Below are 13,920 nucleotides of genomic sequence, written 5' to 3' on the forward strand. Positions count from 1 at the left end.
AATTGATTTACAATGGTCACATAGAGCAACGACATGTGTGTTTAGTTACATACATTTGTAAAGTAAAAATAGCAAATATTTAACAGCCTACAGTCTATTCTAACAGTTACCCACCTCATTGACATATTTGATTTTAGGCTAAAGTTCCCTTGTTTAAAGGAACAGTGTGTGAGATTTAGTGGCATAGTAGTGAGATTGCATATGCAAGGAACAACATACCCCTCAATTCACCCCTCAGGTATCAACTATGTTTAGGATTTTATTAGGAACTACTCTTATCAATACTCAGTGATTTATAATTTGAATATAACGAAATATTGTTTCTAGACCAGCAACAGTAATGTTTACAACAGGAAAGTGACTATACAAAGGCATTATCTTCACTGAAAACAAGTCTAAAGTGTCAATAAAATAAATAACATTCCTGACTTTATAAGGTATATAAAGGCTAATAATCAATGATGAAGAACACAGAGATCACACATGTCATTTCTCCTGTCCTCTGTCCTCTTGGCGGCTTTGTTTCAGCCAGCAGAGAAGTTTACAAGAACAAACTAAGATAAACAGACTACAGACAGACAGCTTTTGTTTTAGCTTGTTGGTAAAAAAAAGAAGAAGGTTTTGGCCGAGCTTTCATGCTGTGAAATAAAGTGGTGGTGGATGAGAGACTGGGGACAAAGGGTGCCGAATAAGGTTTTGCTTTTCTTCACATTTTCATGCTTCTTGAACAGATGTATGGATAAAGAATTGGATTTGTACTCGCAAATGTTCTATTGCACTAACAGTAACATACTCTTCACTTCACCTGGTTCACTTCAGTGTCTCCACCTTAGCCTCTCTGCCAAAAGGCATAACGATTCTTATAGTTGCAGGTGATCATACATCAACTGTAATGTTTTCTACAAGGGACTTTATGAGAATAATCCCATATTCTGAGCAACAGCGAGATAGTTTTTGTATATATATAATATATATATACAAAATGCTCCCTAGTATATATATGCTAGAAGTAGCTGCTAAGAATATGGGATTATTCTCATAAAGTCCCTTGTAGAACACATTACAGTTGATGTACAGCATCTGCTAAAATGCAGTTATTATCCATGCAAGATTTCAAGTATATGTGTGAGTTGCCTGTGTGCCTCTCCATCACTGAACCTTCTTCCAAACTAAATTCTAAATTGGTCCTACAAACCAAAACTATGCATGTGTCATTCTGTCTGCGTGTTTCTGAGTGTGTTAATAAAGGTTACACATATTTGGTTTCACAACATTTATTCTTTCCTTCCCATGATCCATGAAACCCCATATCATCTTGCGCAGAACTCCTAAACCCATGTCTCGGTTTCCTAAATTTGTCTCCTTAAATTCGTCATCACAGTTTCGACAGAGGGTTATGTGGGTTGATCTTGTGCAGGTATGGAAGCCTGGGTGGTATCCATTTGTTTGAACTGGGAGGATAGAAAGAAAAATCTGCATTCATCCATGTCTTTCAGAATAATCCCAACAACCTCTCTTTATCAGTTTTCAACAAAGACTACTGATGCTAAGGCATCACAACTGTTTGTTTTTCCTGGAAACTCTAAGGTGTAGTCACGGTGGTGTGCTGAGTTCCACAGCAGGTCCAAGGTGGAAAAAGAGAGGGAAACATAGTATAGGGCAAGTCCAGTCTGGTCTATATGTCCTTCCCTCCTGTTGGAGCACAACCCCACCCTACACCTCACATTCCTCTACAAATACCCCATCTTATCACACAGTCTCTGTACATTACAAAACAGCACCTTCAAAACAACGCTTGTGCAGGAAGAAAGGAGAACTTCACCTAATTTTTCAATTTTCCTATCAAGTTCAGAGGACACGGAATAAAGGTAGGCATCTTTTTTATTCACTTTTTATTCACTTCGATAGTCTGAGCTTTGAAAAGAGATACGATTCTTCAAAAGACAGAGTATGAAAGGATTGGTTGAGGATTAGTTGAATGCATTTTATTGGGCACAAGCAAAAATCACGGACAGTGCAAATAAACAGCTGTTGGAGCGAAAAAAAATAAATAAAAGGTATTAATGGCTCAGCAGCATCTTTGTGATTTTTGTCTGCGATCCCGGTTTTAAGGAACATTTAAAAAAATATATTCAAAGGGGAAAATGATCTTTAGGAATATGAACAAACATTTGATTTTAAATCCACGGATCCTCATTAGATTAGTTTCAGTGTTCAATCTGCTCTGAAAGTTTGTGATCTGAGTTGGGTCACATACGCTTAAAAGTAAGATGTGTTTGCCGTGGTCTAAAACCTCTCCTTTGTTATTTCACAAAATGTATGGGGAAGGAAGATTTTATGGTCATCTGGGTTATAATCTTTTATTGAAATATACAAAAGAAATGCAACAAAATGGGCTCTAGTTGTTGATAGATGGTAAAGGATAGTTTGAATTGTCGGTATGGATGGAGAACAAAGGGCAGAGCTTCGTCACATGAAAAGAAGTTTAAACATATACTGTGTAAAAAAATACACACATGTCTAGAGTGAATATAGTATAGATAGTTCAGTTTAGCACCTCCCTTTATGTCAAATTTTCTTTTAATATTGTTTTTGTTTTAATGTTCAATATCAAAACATACCATTCATTATAATAAAGAAATAGCAATCAAACTGTTTAACATTTTTTATCTATAATTAATTAAATGTCCTCTGACTCGTGATCAAAATTATTTCCTTCATCTGCATCACTTTTCATGCAAAGAATTAGACACGTGTGAGTCCATTGTCCTTCTACTTCATCTTTATTTAGTTGAATCATAAAATGACATTGAGATAAATAAGTGAGGCAGATTTTCCAAAATAGAAGATTTGAGGGAGTGGCTCGGCCAATCCTGGGTGGAGACCCGGAGGCCGGAGCCTGTCAGGACATGAATTTGTGTTGAAATGTAGCCCAAAGCAACATAAAGGCCTGCCAGAGTGAACAAGTGTTTGTCTGAGTGTGTTCATTCTTTCATCTTGAATCACTGCAAAGGATTTAAAGTTAATAAAAACAAAAATAAGCAATGTAGAAACCTTAGATCCTGGGAGACCAATTAAAAAAAAGCAACCCACCCCCTCAGATGGCAGGGGATAGAAAGTTGTTAAGAGAAAAAGACAATTACAAACGTTAAGATTAAACTGAGGGCAAAAGAAAATGTAAAGGCTGCACAGTACTGAAACGTAGTGCTAACAGCTGTAATTTTACCCTCCTGTCTCTGATTCGTCTACTAATTCTGGTCCTATTACAGAATGGGAACTGCTGGAGTTCAGATTGTAAGTGTGTCCCTCGGGGTCCTCGGCCTGATTGGGGTCATCGTATGCTGCGCTATCCCACGCTGGAAAGTGTCCTCCTTCACGGGAGCCAACATCGTGACTGCAGTGGTAATGAAAAGCTTCAGCCTCTTGTTATGAAATGTCATGAGGATTAACTATAATATAGTGCATCATATTTTTTGTGAAAAATTTGAATCTGTAAGAGTAAGTAAAAGTTAAATATTTCAGAGTTACATTTCACCAGTGGACATGCATGACATGATGACTGATCTTTCTTGTTCTGTGTGTGTTGAGTAGAGCAATGAGGAGGGTCTGTGGACAACCTGTGTGGTACAGAGTACCGGCCAGCAGCAGTGCAAGAAATACGACTCCCTGCTGGTGTTGGCCTCTGACCTGCAGGCCGCCCGCGCCATGACCATCATCAGCAGCATGTTATGCATCCTCAGCATCCTCATGCTGTTCTGCGGGGCCGACTTCACCACCTGCATAGAGAATGAAGACGCCAAGCCCAAGATCAGCCTGGTGGCCGGGGTGGGCCTGCTGCTGGCCGGCCTCTTGGTGATCATCCCCGTCAGCTGGTCCGCCCACAATGTTGTGCAAAACTTCAACAACCCCCTGGTGCACCCTAACTCGAAGATGGAGCTGGGAATGTGTATCTTTATGGGTTGGGGGGCCGGTGTGCTGCTCCTTCTGGCTGGAGGTCTGCTCTGCTGCTTCAGCAGGCCCAAATCTGGCAGCTCCGGTGGAACCGCCAAGTACTACAGCAACAGCGCCGCCTCCGCCCCCAATAAAAACTACGTGTAGTGGCTTTATGAAGGGGACTGGTGTCTGACATAATTGAAGGGAGGGGGTTTTAGTTGGTGAAAGACTGGGGGGCAAGAAAGTAGATGACACCAGGGGTTGTTTTTGGGAAAAACAGAAAAAGTGTCTGTAAATACTGACCTGCCCTGCCTTTTTAGACCCCTTTTAGCCTCATATTTTACAAATAGTTAAGATCAATTCTGTCCATATTTCATGTTAATCACTTGTCTGTTAAGATTCAATCTTTGCTGTTTTCTAATACTTGCAGTCAGAAAAAGCTGCTCAAGATAGTTTTTACCAAAGGCACCTTAGTGGGCCTCAGGGAGTATATGTGTGCACTTGTTTCTCTAAAAGTCCATGTGACCATAAAGTCCATTTTAAACATTTTATAAAACATTTGTTTTAGTGCTAATTTTGTTTTGTTTCTCATTTTGTGAGATGATAAGTATACATGATTAAAATTGTGTGTAATTCAAATGTGTGTTTCATGTGTATTTCATTTCACAAAAAAGTCAAAACAGTATTTTGAAAATACAGAGGATTTTATTCCAAACTAAATGCATATATTAAAATAGGATTTTTTAAAAATTTATCAGACAAACCAAATAAACAAATTCAAGCCAAAGAAAAAAACACAACTGTAGATTTCTCACTGCAATCAGATTTACAACAGCACTCTCTTCTCTTAATGTCTTTCTTTGCTCCATTGTTTCTCTCTTTACTTCTACTTTTGATTTATTTATCTTGTTTATCAAACCTCTCTAGTTTAATCCTTGCTCTCCAGCTCCTTCACGCGCTTGGTCAGCTCCTCTACCGCCGCCTTGAGGTCCTTCACCTCCTTTCTCAAGGACTGAACCTCCTGAGAAACAGACAGACACAGATAGAGTTACAATGTGATGGAGGATGTTTGATTACACAAATATTGTAGAATCGGTCGTCCAAAGGAGTCTGCCTAAGGATCTGAGGGACTCCACCTCTGTGGACACTTTTAAAAGAAACCTCAAGACAAAACCTTTTAGCCTGGCTTTTACATGAGGTGCCTCGTCATTTGTTGGCCTAGTTTTTAAGTCTTAAAGGGACAGTTCACCCTAAATTCTGTAGTTACGTGTAGTGCTATCAATCTAGACTGTGTTGGTGCGAGTTGCCTAGTTTTGGAGATATCTCTATGGCCCATATCTCCAACACTAGACAACTCACACCAAAACAATCTAGATTTATAAATAGCACTGGAGGGAAGAGGAAAATATGCACTGTCCCTTTCATGATCATACTATTTTGATCTCTTGAGTCTGTTTAATCTAGTGACTTTTATTCATTTGAACATTTTATTGTTTATACTTGTAATGGTTTTTCTGTTTTTTGTTTTTGTTTTGTTTCTTGTCTGTGCTGTTTTAATCTGGCTCTGTGAGGCACTTTGATATGAAAGGTGCTATGAAAATAAATAGATTTGTTGTTTAAGTTCAGTCGTGGGACTCATTTTCAAGCCAAGGATTGTAGAAGGATTTTCCAGAGTAATAAAAGTGGTTACATATTGTATTCAGTGTTCAGATCCTTCACTGTATAAATACTTGGGTGCAAGTTAAAGTCCTGCAACCAAAACTGTACAGAAGACTTGTCAAGTACAGAAGCATTATCAGTAAAATGTACTTAAGTAAAAGTACCATTATACATGTAAGTGTATTACATCTTTTGTTAGTTAAACATTTTCACTGACTGTGGAGTTTTAATAACTTTATATGCAGTACTAATGCAACATTTTTATATTTAAGTTGGAATTAATTTGATCTCTGCATGTAAAACAGTGTTAAACAAAATATCTTGTGACTAAAGCTGTGAAATAAATTATATTTCCCTGTGAAATGTAGTGGAGTAGAAGTATGAAGGAGCAGAAATGGAGTCAAGTCCAAGTCAAATTGAAATGAATTACATTACTTGAGTAAATGTACTTAGTTACATTCCTCCACTACAACTTTTGAAACAGTTTGAACCCTCAATGTGACGTGATTTTTAGCTTTAAATGTCTCACCCCGCTGTTGTCCTGTTGATTCCCAGCAGAAGCAGTCGTGGTCTTCAGGAGACTCTTGTGAACTTTGAACTCCTTGGCTTTGGTGGTTGCTACAAACCCGTCCTTGAGAGAGATCCGAATAGGCTGGCCATCTTTTCCTTGAAACCAGTCATCAGCTTCGACTGAAGGCTCGGGACCGATGGTGTCTGGGTACAGATCCTCCTGGAACAGATCAGACTGCACAGGCAGAGAAGGAAAGAGGGAGTTAAGAAATGCACAAATGAATCTACATGCAAACCCATGAACTCATTTTGACTGATAAAAGCACATGTCGTGTATATTGTACCTTGCGTGGCACCGTCATGACAATAGGCTCACATTTCCTCTCATGGAGTTTGTAGAACCTGAAGGAAGAAATATTTGTTCATATTTTAGGTTTTTGTAGCACAACGCTAGCGAGGCTAAAAATACGGAGCTACTTTTGATTTTATAAAGACATAACTAGAGGAGGATGTAACTAAGTACATTTACCTGCTGATTTCACACTTGTTGACCTCCAGGCCCCTCTTGGGCATGTATCCCATCCCCTTCTGGCTCTCCTTGCTGCTGTACATGGACAGGTAGTGGACATAAGGGGCTTCATCGGTCACCTCAAAGTAACGAATACTGCTGTCCCCCTGTGAACAAGATGTGAGTGTCAGCTGCATGTGTCCGTGTGTGGGTGAGACAGAAACAGAAAGACGGTTATTTCGACATCTGAATCTAACCTTGCCACAGAGGTAGACGATGCCAGTGTCTGGGTCGAAAAATGGCAGAAGAACGCCACTACTGGTGTCCAGTTCCTGCAGGGTCAGGGGCTCCCCGAAGTTATTCTGTGAGAAAAGATTCAGATACAAAGAGTTAGATGTTTGATTGTATCCTATACAAGATCCTGTATGAAAAAGGCTGCTCGAGCAGACTGCAGGTTAGCCGAGGACTTATTTAATTGAGCTTGATGCGGGACATTGCACAGCAGCACCGCCCTTTGAGCTGTAAGCTGGCAGTTGTGAAACACAAGTGTTGTAAATACAGTAAATAACTCCAAAGTAACAGTTTGGTAACATTTTGAAAAGTACCACAAAAAGTCCAACTATCAAGATTTTCACTAAATGAAAATCAAAATCTCTAAAAATGTTTCTTTCTTTCTTATCGTTTTCAGCTGGATTTTTCAGTTTCACTGTGCAGAATGAATTATGAGCCGAGTTTAACACTAGTAGGCTGTTGTGTAGGCTTGTATATGCTGAAATTATGTAATTTTGGAAAATTCTTAACTAGGTGACGTTTTCTAGAAAATCCATCAATACAAATTATTATTCCAAGCACAGTATTTTTATGTCATAAAAAGGCACAAAAGCCTTTTCATATACAAAAGATGATATAAAGAGGAAGGCTACAATACAGCGCTGCGCCATCAGTGTCTGATTTACTAAACCACAACCTTGTAACTGAAAAACAAATGTTTTAATCCATCCCTGAATTCATGGCAAACCAATGTTTCAATCCATTTACCTTATATTGATTCGTCATTTAATATCCAAACTGGCCTCCCTTTCACACTGAACAAATGTAATCATGAACGTGATTGTGTATGCAACATGTGGTTATTGAACTTACATTTGCATTTGTTATTGAACTTATTATTGTGTAATTATTTGAGGAATATTGCACAATAAAGACTGCTATTTTTTTTTAATTACCTTAAATGAAAATCTCGCATACCCCCATGCAGTACTCCAAATTACCCCTAGGGGTACTCATACCCCAATTTGAGAAACACATCTGGAGGGGAACTTTAAAGGCAATGACCACCTATTTTCTTACTAAAGTAAAAACATAATACTGCCAAAGGTGGAACTGGTATTTCTGATTTTAATGTCTTCTTAATACTTGTACTTAAAATACTTCAACTGTATGTGTCACTCTGAGAACTCCAATAAAAAGAGTTACAATAGAAGAATAAGAATGATGAATAATAGTAAATTGAGGACTGTTTTCATCTAGAGACATGGAGGTAGTTGACACTCACTGGGTCCCACAGCGCCACCTGTCTCTCACTCATACGACTGAAGCCGGTACTGAGGATCTTCCCGTCGGACACGAACACAGCCCGTATAGGCCTGGAGCCCTCATGAGGCTTCTCCTTCTCCTGTAGGCGTGAGAGGCGGAGCAGAGATGGAGGCGTTACAGACAGAACTATTCAACAATACTTCAGTAATAAGTGTTCTGGATGGAAATAGAATTACTACTTATGAGTAGAAAATATTATCATATTATTACATTTTAGATATTGAATTATACAATTCATTAATACCATGAGAATATCAAAAACAATTATCTTCTTCTATTATTATTATTATTATTATTATTATTATTATTATTATTAGCATGTGCTAGAGCAAAAAGATGATAATCATGTGAATGAAGTAAACAGCTGTTGTTTAAAAATGTTCCATTTCAGACTCATAACAAAAAATAATATCAAATTCCTATAATTTAGCACTGAAATCCATCAAATTGCTGAAGAAAATACTTACTTAGATGTCACTCACAAATTTAAGAAACAATTTGTCAATTATCAATTAGTCCATTGAACAAAAATGTAAGCGAAAATGCCCATAATTTGCGTAAGACATTTTAGAAGATTAATATCTTTAGATGTTTGTTAGACGAAAAAAGCAATTGGAAGACGTCCGTTTGGGTTCTGGGAAATCGTGATGGTTATTTTTTTGTATTTTCTGACCTGTTGTGGACAAAATTATTAACTAATTAATCTAGAAGATAAATCAAAGATTAATCAATAATAAACAAAAATCCGTAGATGCAGCCCTAATGATTACGGTCTGTGAGTTAAATGTCACTCCAGATGTTTGCTGACAAATATAATTTAAGACTTGTTTAAAGGGAAGGAAAGAAAAAAGGAAGGATAGATGGAAGGAAGGAGAGGAAGCCTACAATGAGGACGGTGCCCTTGCGTGGGTCCAGCACTCGCATGGTCTTGTCCTTGCAGGAGGTGAGAATCTGGGAGCCGTCCGGGTTCCAGCAGGCGCTGTAGATGAGGTCGGTGTGAACGCTGTCGATTCTCACCACTGCCTCCCCACGAGCCACGTTCCACAGGATCACCACGTTATCACAGCCTGCATGGACACAACAGCCACAAAGAGGATTCACAGCGGGTCATTATAAAGCCATTGATCTACTGTATAAATCAAATTAATTCCAGGTAAGTATCACGGTAATATTATGTCTAACTTTCTCATTAAAAACATAGATGTTTTGCAAGTCTTTATCACTAACTGGCATAAAAGATTCAGCCTCAGATGAAAGTTTCCACACTGACTTCCCAAAACCAATCAGAGTTGCTGTGTTCATTCCTGGAAAATACCCGCTGATACACATGACGGGACATGTTTGACATTTCTAGTGCGTTTGGTGATAGCTGCCATAGCTACACAGACTAAAGAGAGGAGCAACACATACAGAATCTGAACTTCATCAATTTATTTATTAATTTAATCAAATGCAAAAGACTGTTTGACCCACCTACACTAGACATTTACCATCTCTATCCCATGCTTAAAAGCTGGAACATCCATAATCAAAGGTTTGAACTGTATATCAGCAGTTACAGCTAGTTTATCTATTATGAATATCATGATATTATCAATTTCATCCACATTGTCCTGTCCTAGTGACTCTCAGCGGTTGGTATTTAGCAAGAGTTTGCTGTCTAACACAGTAGTTCAACCTGGTAATGCTGTGAGCCTCAGTAAGAGTGCTGATCAGTGTTCAGAGTGAACAAAGTGGGTGGAGGCTGTGAGAACTTCCTGTTCAACGAAGGTGTGAGTTTCATTCAATAAAACATCTGTGACGTTACAGCACCCTGGTTCCTCTAATATACAAGCCAGGAGCTCTCTGTCAGAGCATTAAAGGCAGCTCCGGGTGCAGCAGGTTTATGAGGTGTAATAGTACCTGCACTCAGCAGCACATTGTGGGCGGTGGGGTGCCAGCTCAGGATGCCAACACGCTTGGAGTGGCCTTCCAGCTTGACCACAGGTTCTGTGAGTTGCGTTGTCAGCCCGCCTTCCGGGATCTCCCAAATCTATTTAGCAAGGAAACAAATTAGATTCTGAATTTACAGCATTACAACAAAACGTCATGTCATACTTTGGTGAAAACGGAATGATTTTGTTACGTTACAGTGATGCCTACCATGACACTGCAGTCCTCAGAGCCACTGGCAATGATGTTGTCGTTGTGAGGACAAAACTCGATGTCCAGGACCGGTCCCGTGTGGCCGCACACAGTGGGGTAGGACATGTCGACACGTCCTGTCTGCAGAGACAGAACCACAGAGGAGGACGGTGAATTCAACTCTAAAAACAACTCAAGTGTTCAAGGGACTGAAAGGTTACACACAACTATGATAGAGTAAAAAGGCCTTGATGATTTAGTCAAGGTGGGGGGAGGAAGTTGATAATCAGCTGATACAAATTCAACAGCTATGCCTCCAATTACACCTAATGTCTAATAACTGGGTTAGAGAGGAGATCAGGCCCCAGGAGGTGAAATCCCATGGTTCTTCTGGTTCTCCTTCCTTGTCCCAATGTGGGCTGCCCTCCCTCCAAATATCATGCCTGACTCACGGCACCATGACCAATAATGCTGTGTTTCATCTGTTTGACTGAAAAAGTATGAAGAGACATTTTTTGACCATTTTTTTAGCATACTGTATAAATCACATCAGTCTCCACTGAGTTCTGTGGTTATTTTTTAACTTGTTGGTTTATAAGTAAAAAAAAAACAGAACAGGTTATTGTCCTTAAAGCAAGACAAGAGGAACATGACAGCACTATTATTCATCTCAAAACAGGATGAGTATCTCCACGTCTGCACTACATTTCTCTCAAATGTCATGCTCACTGGTCCCTTTACTAATTTCTTTCCCCTGAGAACTGTATACACGAGAGATACGACCATGAATAATGCGTATTCCTCAGACTTTTCACATAGAATGCAAATGAATATCTTTTTCACTGTCGTATGAAAGTATGAACAAAGCCTAGAGGGGTTTATTTTCATATCACATTTTGTAAATTATTTTAAAGATGAATAAAATTAAAAATTGAAACATAACATGAAGCCTAAGACCAAAATAAACTGTGTTAATCTGAAAATGTACCCTTCTCTGATTGTATGCCCTATATAAGAATTGAGAAGCCTAGAGGAACATGCAAGCGATCCAGAGCAAAGCTTCATGTAGTTCACATACATTGACAAATTCAGATGCTCAGATGACCATAAACAATGTTTGCAGTTTTCCACTTTTTCAGGAAACACAATAAAGGGTTTCAAGTCACCTAACGTACTATATAGGTGTCTGCAGAATAACTGGGTTGCAGCCACATCCTGCCTGCTCTGAGCTGACAACGAACTCCTAATATGGTGAAAACCTCTCAACAGCAGAGCGAGTGACGTGTAGAAAGACTCAAAGTCAGCATCAAACTTCCTTATTTAGCTGAATGTGTGATGGTGACTGCCAGTATTCAAAATGTTAAAAGGCATGTTGTTGAAATAAACAGAAATTGTACCAATCTAATTCTAAAATGATCAACACATCCAAAAATGGTATTATAGAAAGTAGAAGGACACAGAGAGCCAGGCTGCAGACATATTCCTCTTCTTTGTGTCAATACAACCAGGGTGTTTCCTGTGACCCACCTTGCTCAGGGGCAACACCATGAAGGCTCCTCCACCACTGGCGTCCACAATCATGGCCACAAACTTGGGGTTAACGGAGCAGAAGTTGCTGTCCCACGTCATCTGGGAGATTCGGATGTCATCGTAGCATTGGTCAGCTTTCACAGCCTGGCCAAAGACGTGACGGAACTTACTGGACCTCACAACCTTCCTGGACATGGTGAACTGGAAACAAAGCAAGGGTTAAAAAAAAGGGGACAGGTTCAGAATGAAAAAGGCAGAATTTTATGTGCAGGAAGCCCGTAGTAAAAAATTGTCTCTAATGGCGAAAACAGATCTATTACTGTGCATTTCAAATGCACACCAAATGTTGTCATTTGAATGCATATACTGTTACCTGTAGAAAGCACGAAAGTGTATGCTTGTAGATTTAATGTGGAAATAAAGTAACAGCCACAAAACTGACGACACAGATGAGGGACACGACAGAGGAAAGCTTAAAATAAAAGAGGAAGTAAAAGCTTTCACAACTGCTTCCTCTAGTCTGTCTGTGACTGTTGTACCCTCATCTTTTTTTAAATTGGAATTCTGTGTCTTAATTAAATAATTGTACATGCTGAAGATAGTCCTAGAATACAGCGGTATGAAGATATAATGCTATTTACCATCAATTGAGCTGCTGTTTGGCTAAGACGGCACATGAGTTACCCAAAGCGGCAGTTACACCACATCCTTCAGAGTGAGCAACAAAACCACCAACCTTTCTTTTTTGCCAAATTTGGTGTTCACACAACCTGTCATTGATTTTCCCACATACAGCACATACTTACAAATACATAACTTATCAAGTCACAAGTTAAATAACATGCAATAAATGCATCCTTCACCAAAGCAGATTTGTGTCAAATCATACAGAAGTCCAGTCAATACCAGCTGCAAAAAACACTGCACTATTTAGCAAGACTACCTCTTATACAATACCCTGAATATGTTTTACTTTACCTCCATTTGTAGATTTTACTTCCTGAAATCTGCAGCCGCGCCTAAACTCAGACTCAGAAGAGTACAATAGCTTTGCTGCATGTGCATCACAAGACCTCTCCGGCTGCTCTACACCTAATTTAATAATCCTTTATAGAGTGAGCCGTAATTTTATCAGGAACCTAAACGCATGTCAATAATTTCTCTCTGTCGCAGTCTCTCTCTGTTGTGATGGAAAACATTGCCTGGTGCAAAGGAAACAATTCACTAACTGGAAACAGGAGAACTCAAGCCATGAGCATCAAAAGATGCTAGATCCAAATCAGTTATGTTCCGTTATCTTTACCTGCTATTTACCTATAATATAATAAATGTACCTATCATAAAATGATATCTTCACAGATGTTTTGTAGGTGTAAACGAACTGCAGACAGATGTTGCAGGCCTACCTGGGAGTCGAGTAGGGGCGATTCAACTCAAGGAGTTTCGGAGAAGCACCAAACACCCTGCCACCAGAATGAGGACTTAGAGGAGCCGGTAGGCTAAAGTACACTACAAAACGACATGGAGGAAGTGAGAGCTTCAGATGAAGGTGGAAGTGGGAGGTGTCTCGTTTGACAGTTCAGGGTTGAAAAACCGAAGAAGGCCGCATGAAGGGGAAGGCGGTGGAAGTTTTATGAGGTCTTTTGTAGGATTATATCAAGATTCAAATGTCTGGAAAGTGCACGCTGTGTGACTGTCTGTAGATTGTATGTAATCCCTAGATTTCTGAAAATTGCTGTGATCATTAAAGGGTTAAAAAGCATTACCAGGTCACAGAAGCTCCAGACTGAAGTGATGCACTGCTGAGAAGTATAGTTGAGAGCTGAAGGTGCAGTTTACCCTGAAATGTGAGAGGAACAGTTTTGATGAGACGCCTGTGAAACTGTCAGGAGTAAAAGTGCTTCAGGATCATTTATTCTTGATTATCTGTATTCACCCAAAGAGTCTGTTTGTATCAATTTAAATTATATACTGGTAGTCTACTGTGGAAAAAGTAGATACTTTATTTGACCCTTCTTGATTTCTCTCATTTTGAACAGTATTTGTGAGGAGTTTATATC

The 13,920-nt window shown here is 39.2% G+C and overlaps 2 protein-coding genes across 2 annotated transcripts; one reads left to right on the top strand and one right to left on the bottom strand.

Annotated features, from left to right (window-relative positions):
* The first annotated feature begins 3,270 nt into the window (after positions 1-3,270).
* On the top strand, positions 3,271-4,098 carry cldni (claudin i). The gene is made up of 2 exons (XM_076081153.1): positions 3,271-3,402; positions 3,592-4,098. The coding sequence occupies exons 1-2, from the start codon at positions 3,271-3,273 to the stop codon at positions 4,096-4,098; spliced, it is 639 nt and encodes a 212-aa protein (XP_075937268.1).
* A 520-nt stretch (positions 4,099-4,618) lies between these two features.
* Positions 4,619-13,423, bottom strand: coro1a (coronin, actin binding protein, 1A). Its single transcript, XM_076086320.1, has 11 exons — positions 13,267-13,423; positions 11,858-12,061; positions 10,349-10,471; positions 10,109-10,238; positions 9,092-9,273; positions 8,166-8,285; positions 6,868-6,972; positions 6,632-6,777; positions 6,447-6,504; positions 6,122-6,337; positions 4,619-4,954 (listed from the first exon to the last, which is right to left on the bottom strand). Exons 2-11 carry the CDS (start codon positions 12,053-12,055, stop codon positions 4,862-4,864), a joined length of 1,371 nt encoding a protein of 456 aa, XP_075942435.1. The 5' UTR covers positions 12,056-12,061; positions 13,267-13,423; the 3' UTR covers positions 4,619-4,861.
* Between the last annotated feature and the right edge of the window lie 497 nt (positions 13,424-13,920).

The sequence above is a fragment of the Anarhichas minor genome, unplaced genomic scaffold (genome assembly GCF_050575085.1).
Source record: "Anarhichas minor isolate MPS153535 unplaced genomic scaffold, ASM5057508v1 ptg000007l, whole genome shotgun sequence".
Taxonomy (NCBI): domain Eukaryota; kingdom Metazoa; phylum Chordata; class Actinopteri; order Perciformes; family Anarhichadidae; genus Anarhichas; species Anarhichas minor.

Bases quoted from the DNA above. Each gene is read 5' to 3' on its own strand.
- cldni (XM_076081153.1), top strand. From the start codon at position 3,271: ATGGGAACTGCTGGAGTTCAGATTGTAAGTGTGTCCCTCGGGGTCCTC. The intron at 3,403-3,591 runs GTAATGAAAAGC...TGTGTTGAGTAG, and splicing joins CCAACATCGTGACTGCAGTG to AGCAATGAGGAGGGTCTGTG.
- coro1a (XM_076086320.1), bottom strand. From the start codon at position 12,055: ATGTCCAGGAAGGTTGTGAGGTCCAGTAAGTTCCGTCACGTCTTTGGC. The intron at 9,274-10,108 runs GTACTATTACAC...GTGTCCATGCAG, and splicing joins CAATGTGCTGCTGAGTGCAG to GCTGTGATAACGTGGTGATC. The intron at 4,955-6,121 runs GTGAGACATTTA...TCTGTTTCTCAG, and splicing joins ATCAACAGGACAACAGCGGG to GAGGTTCAGTCCTTGAGAAA.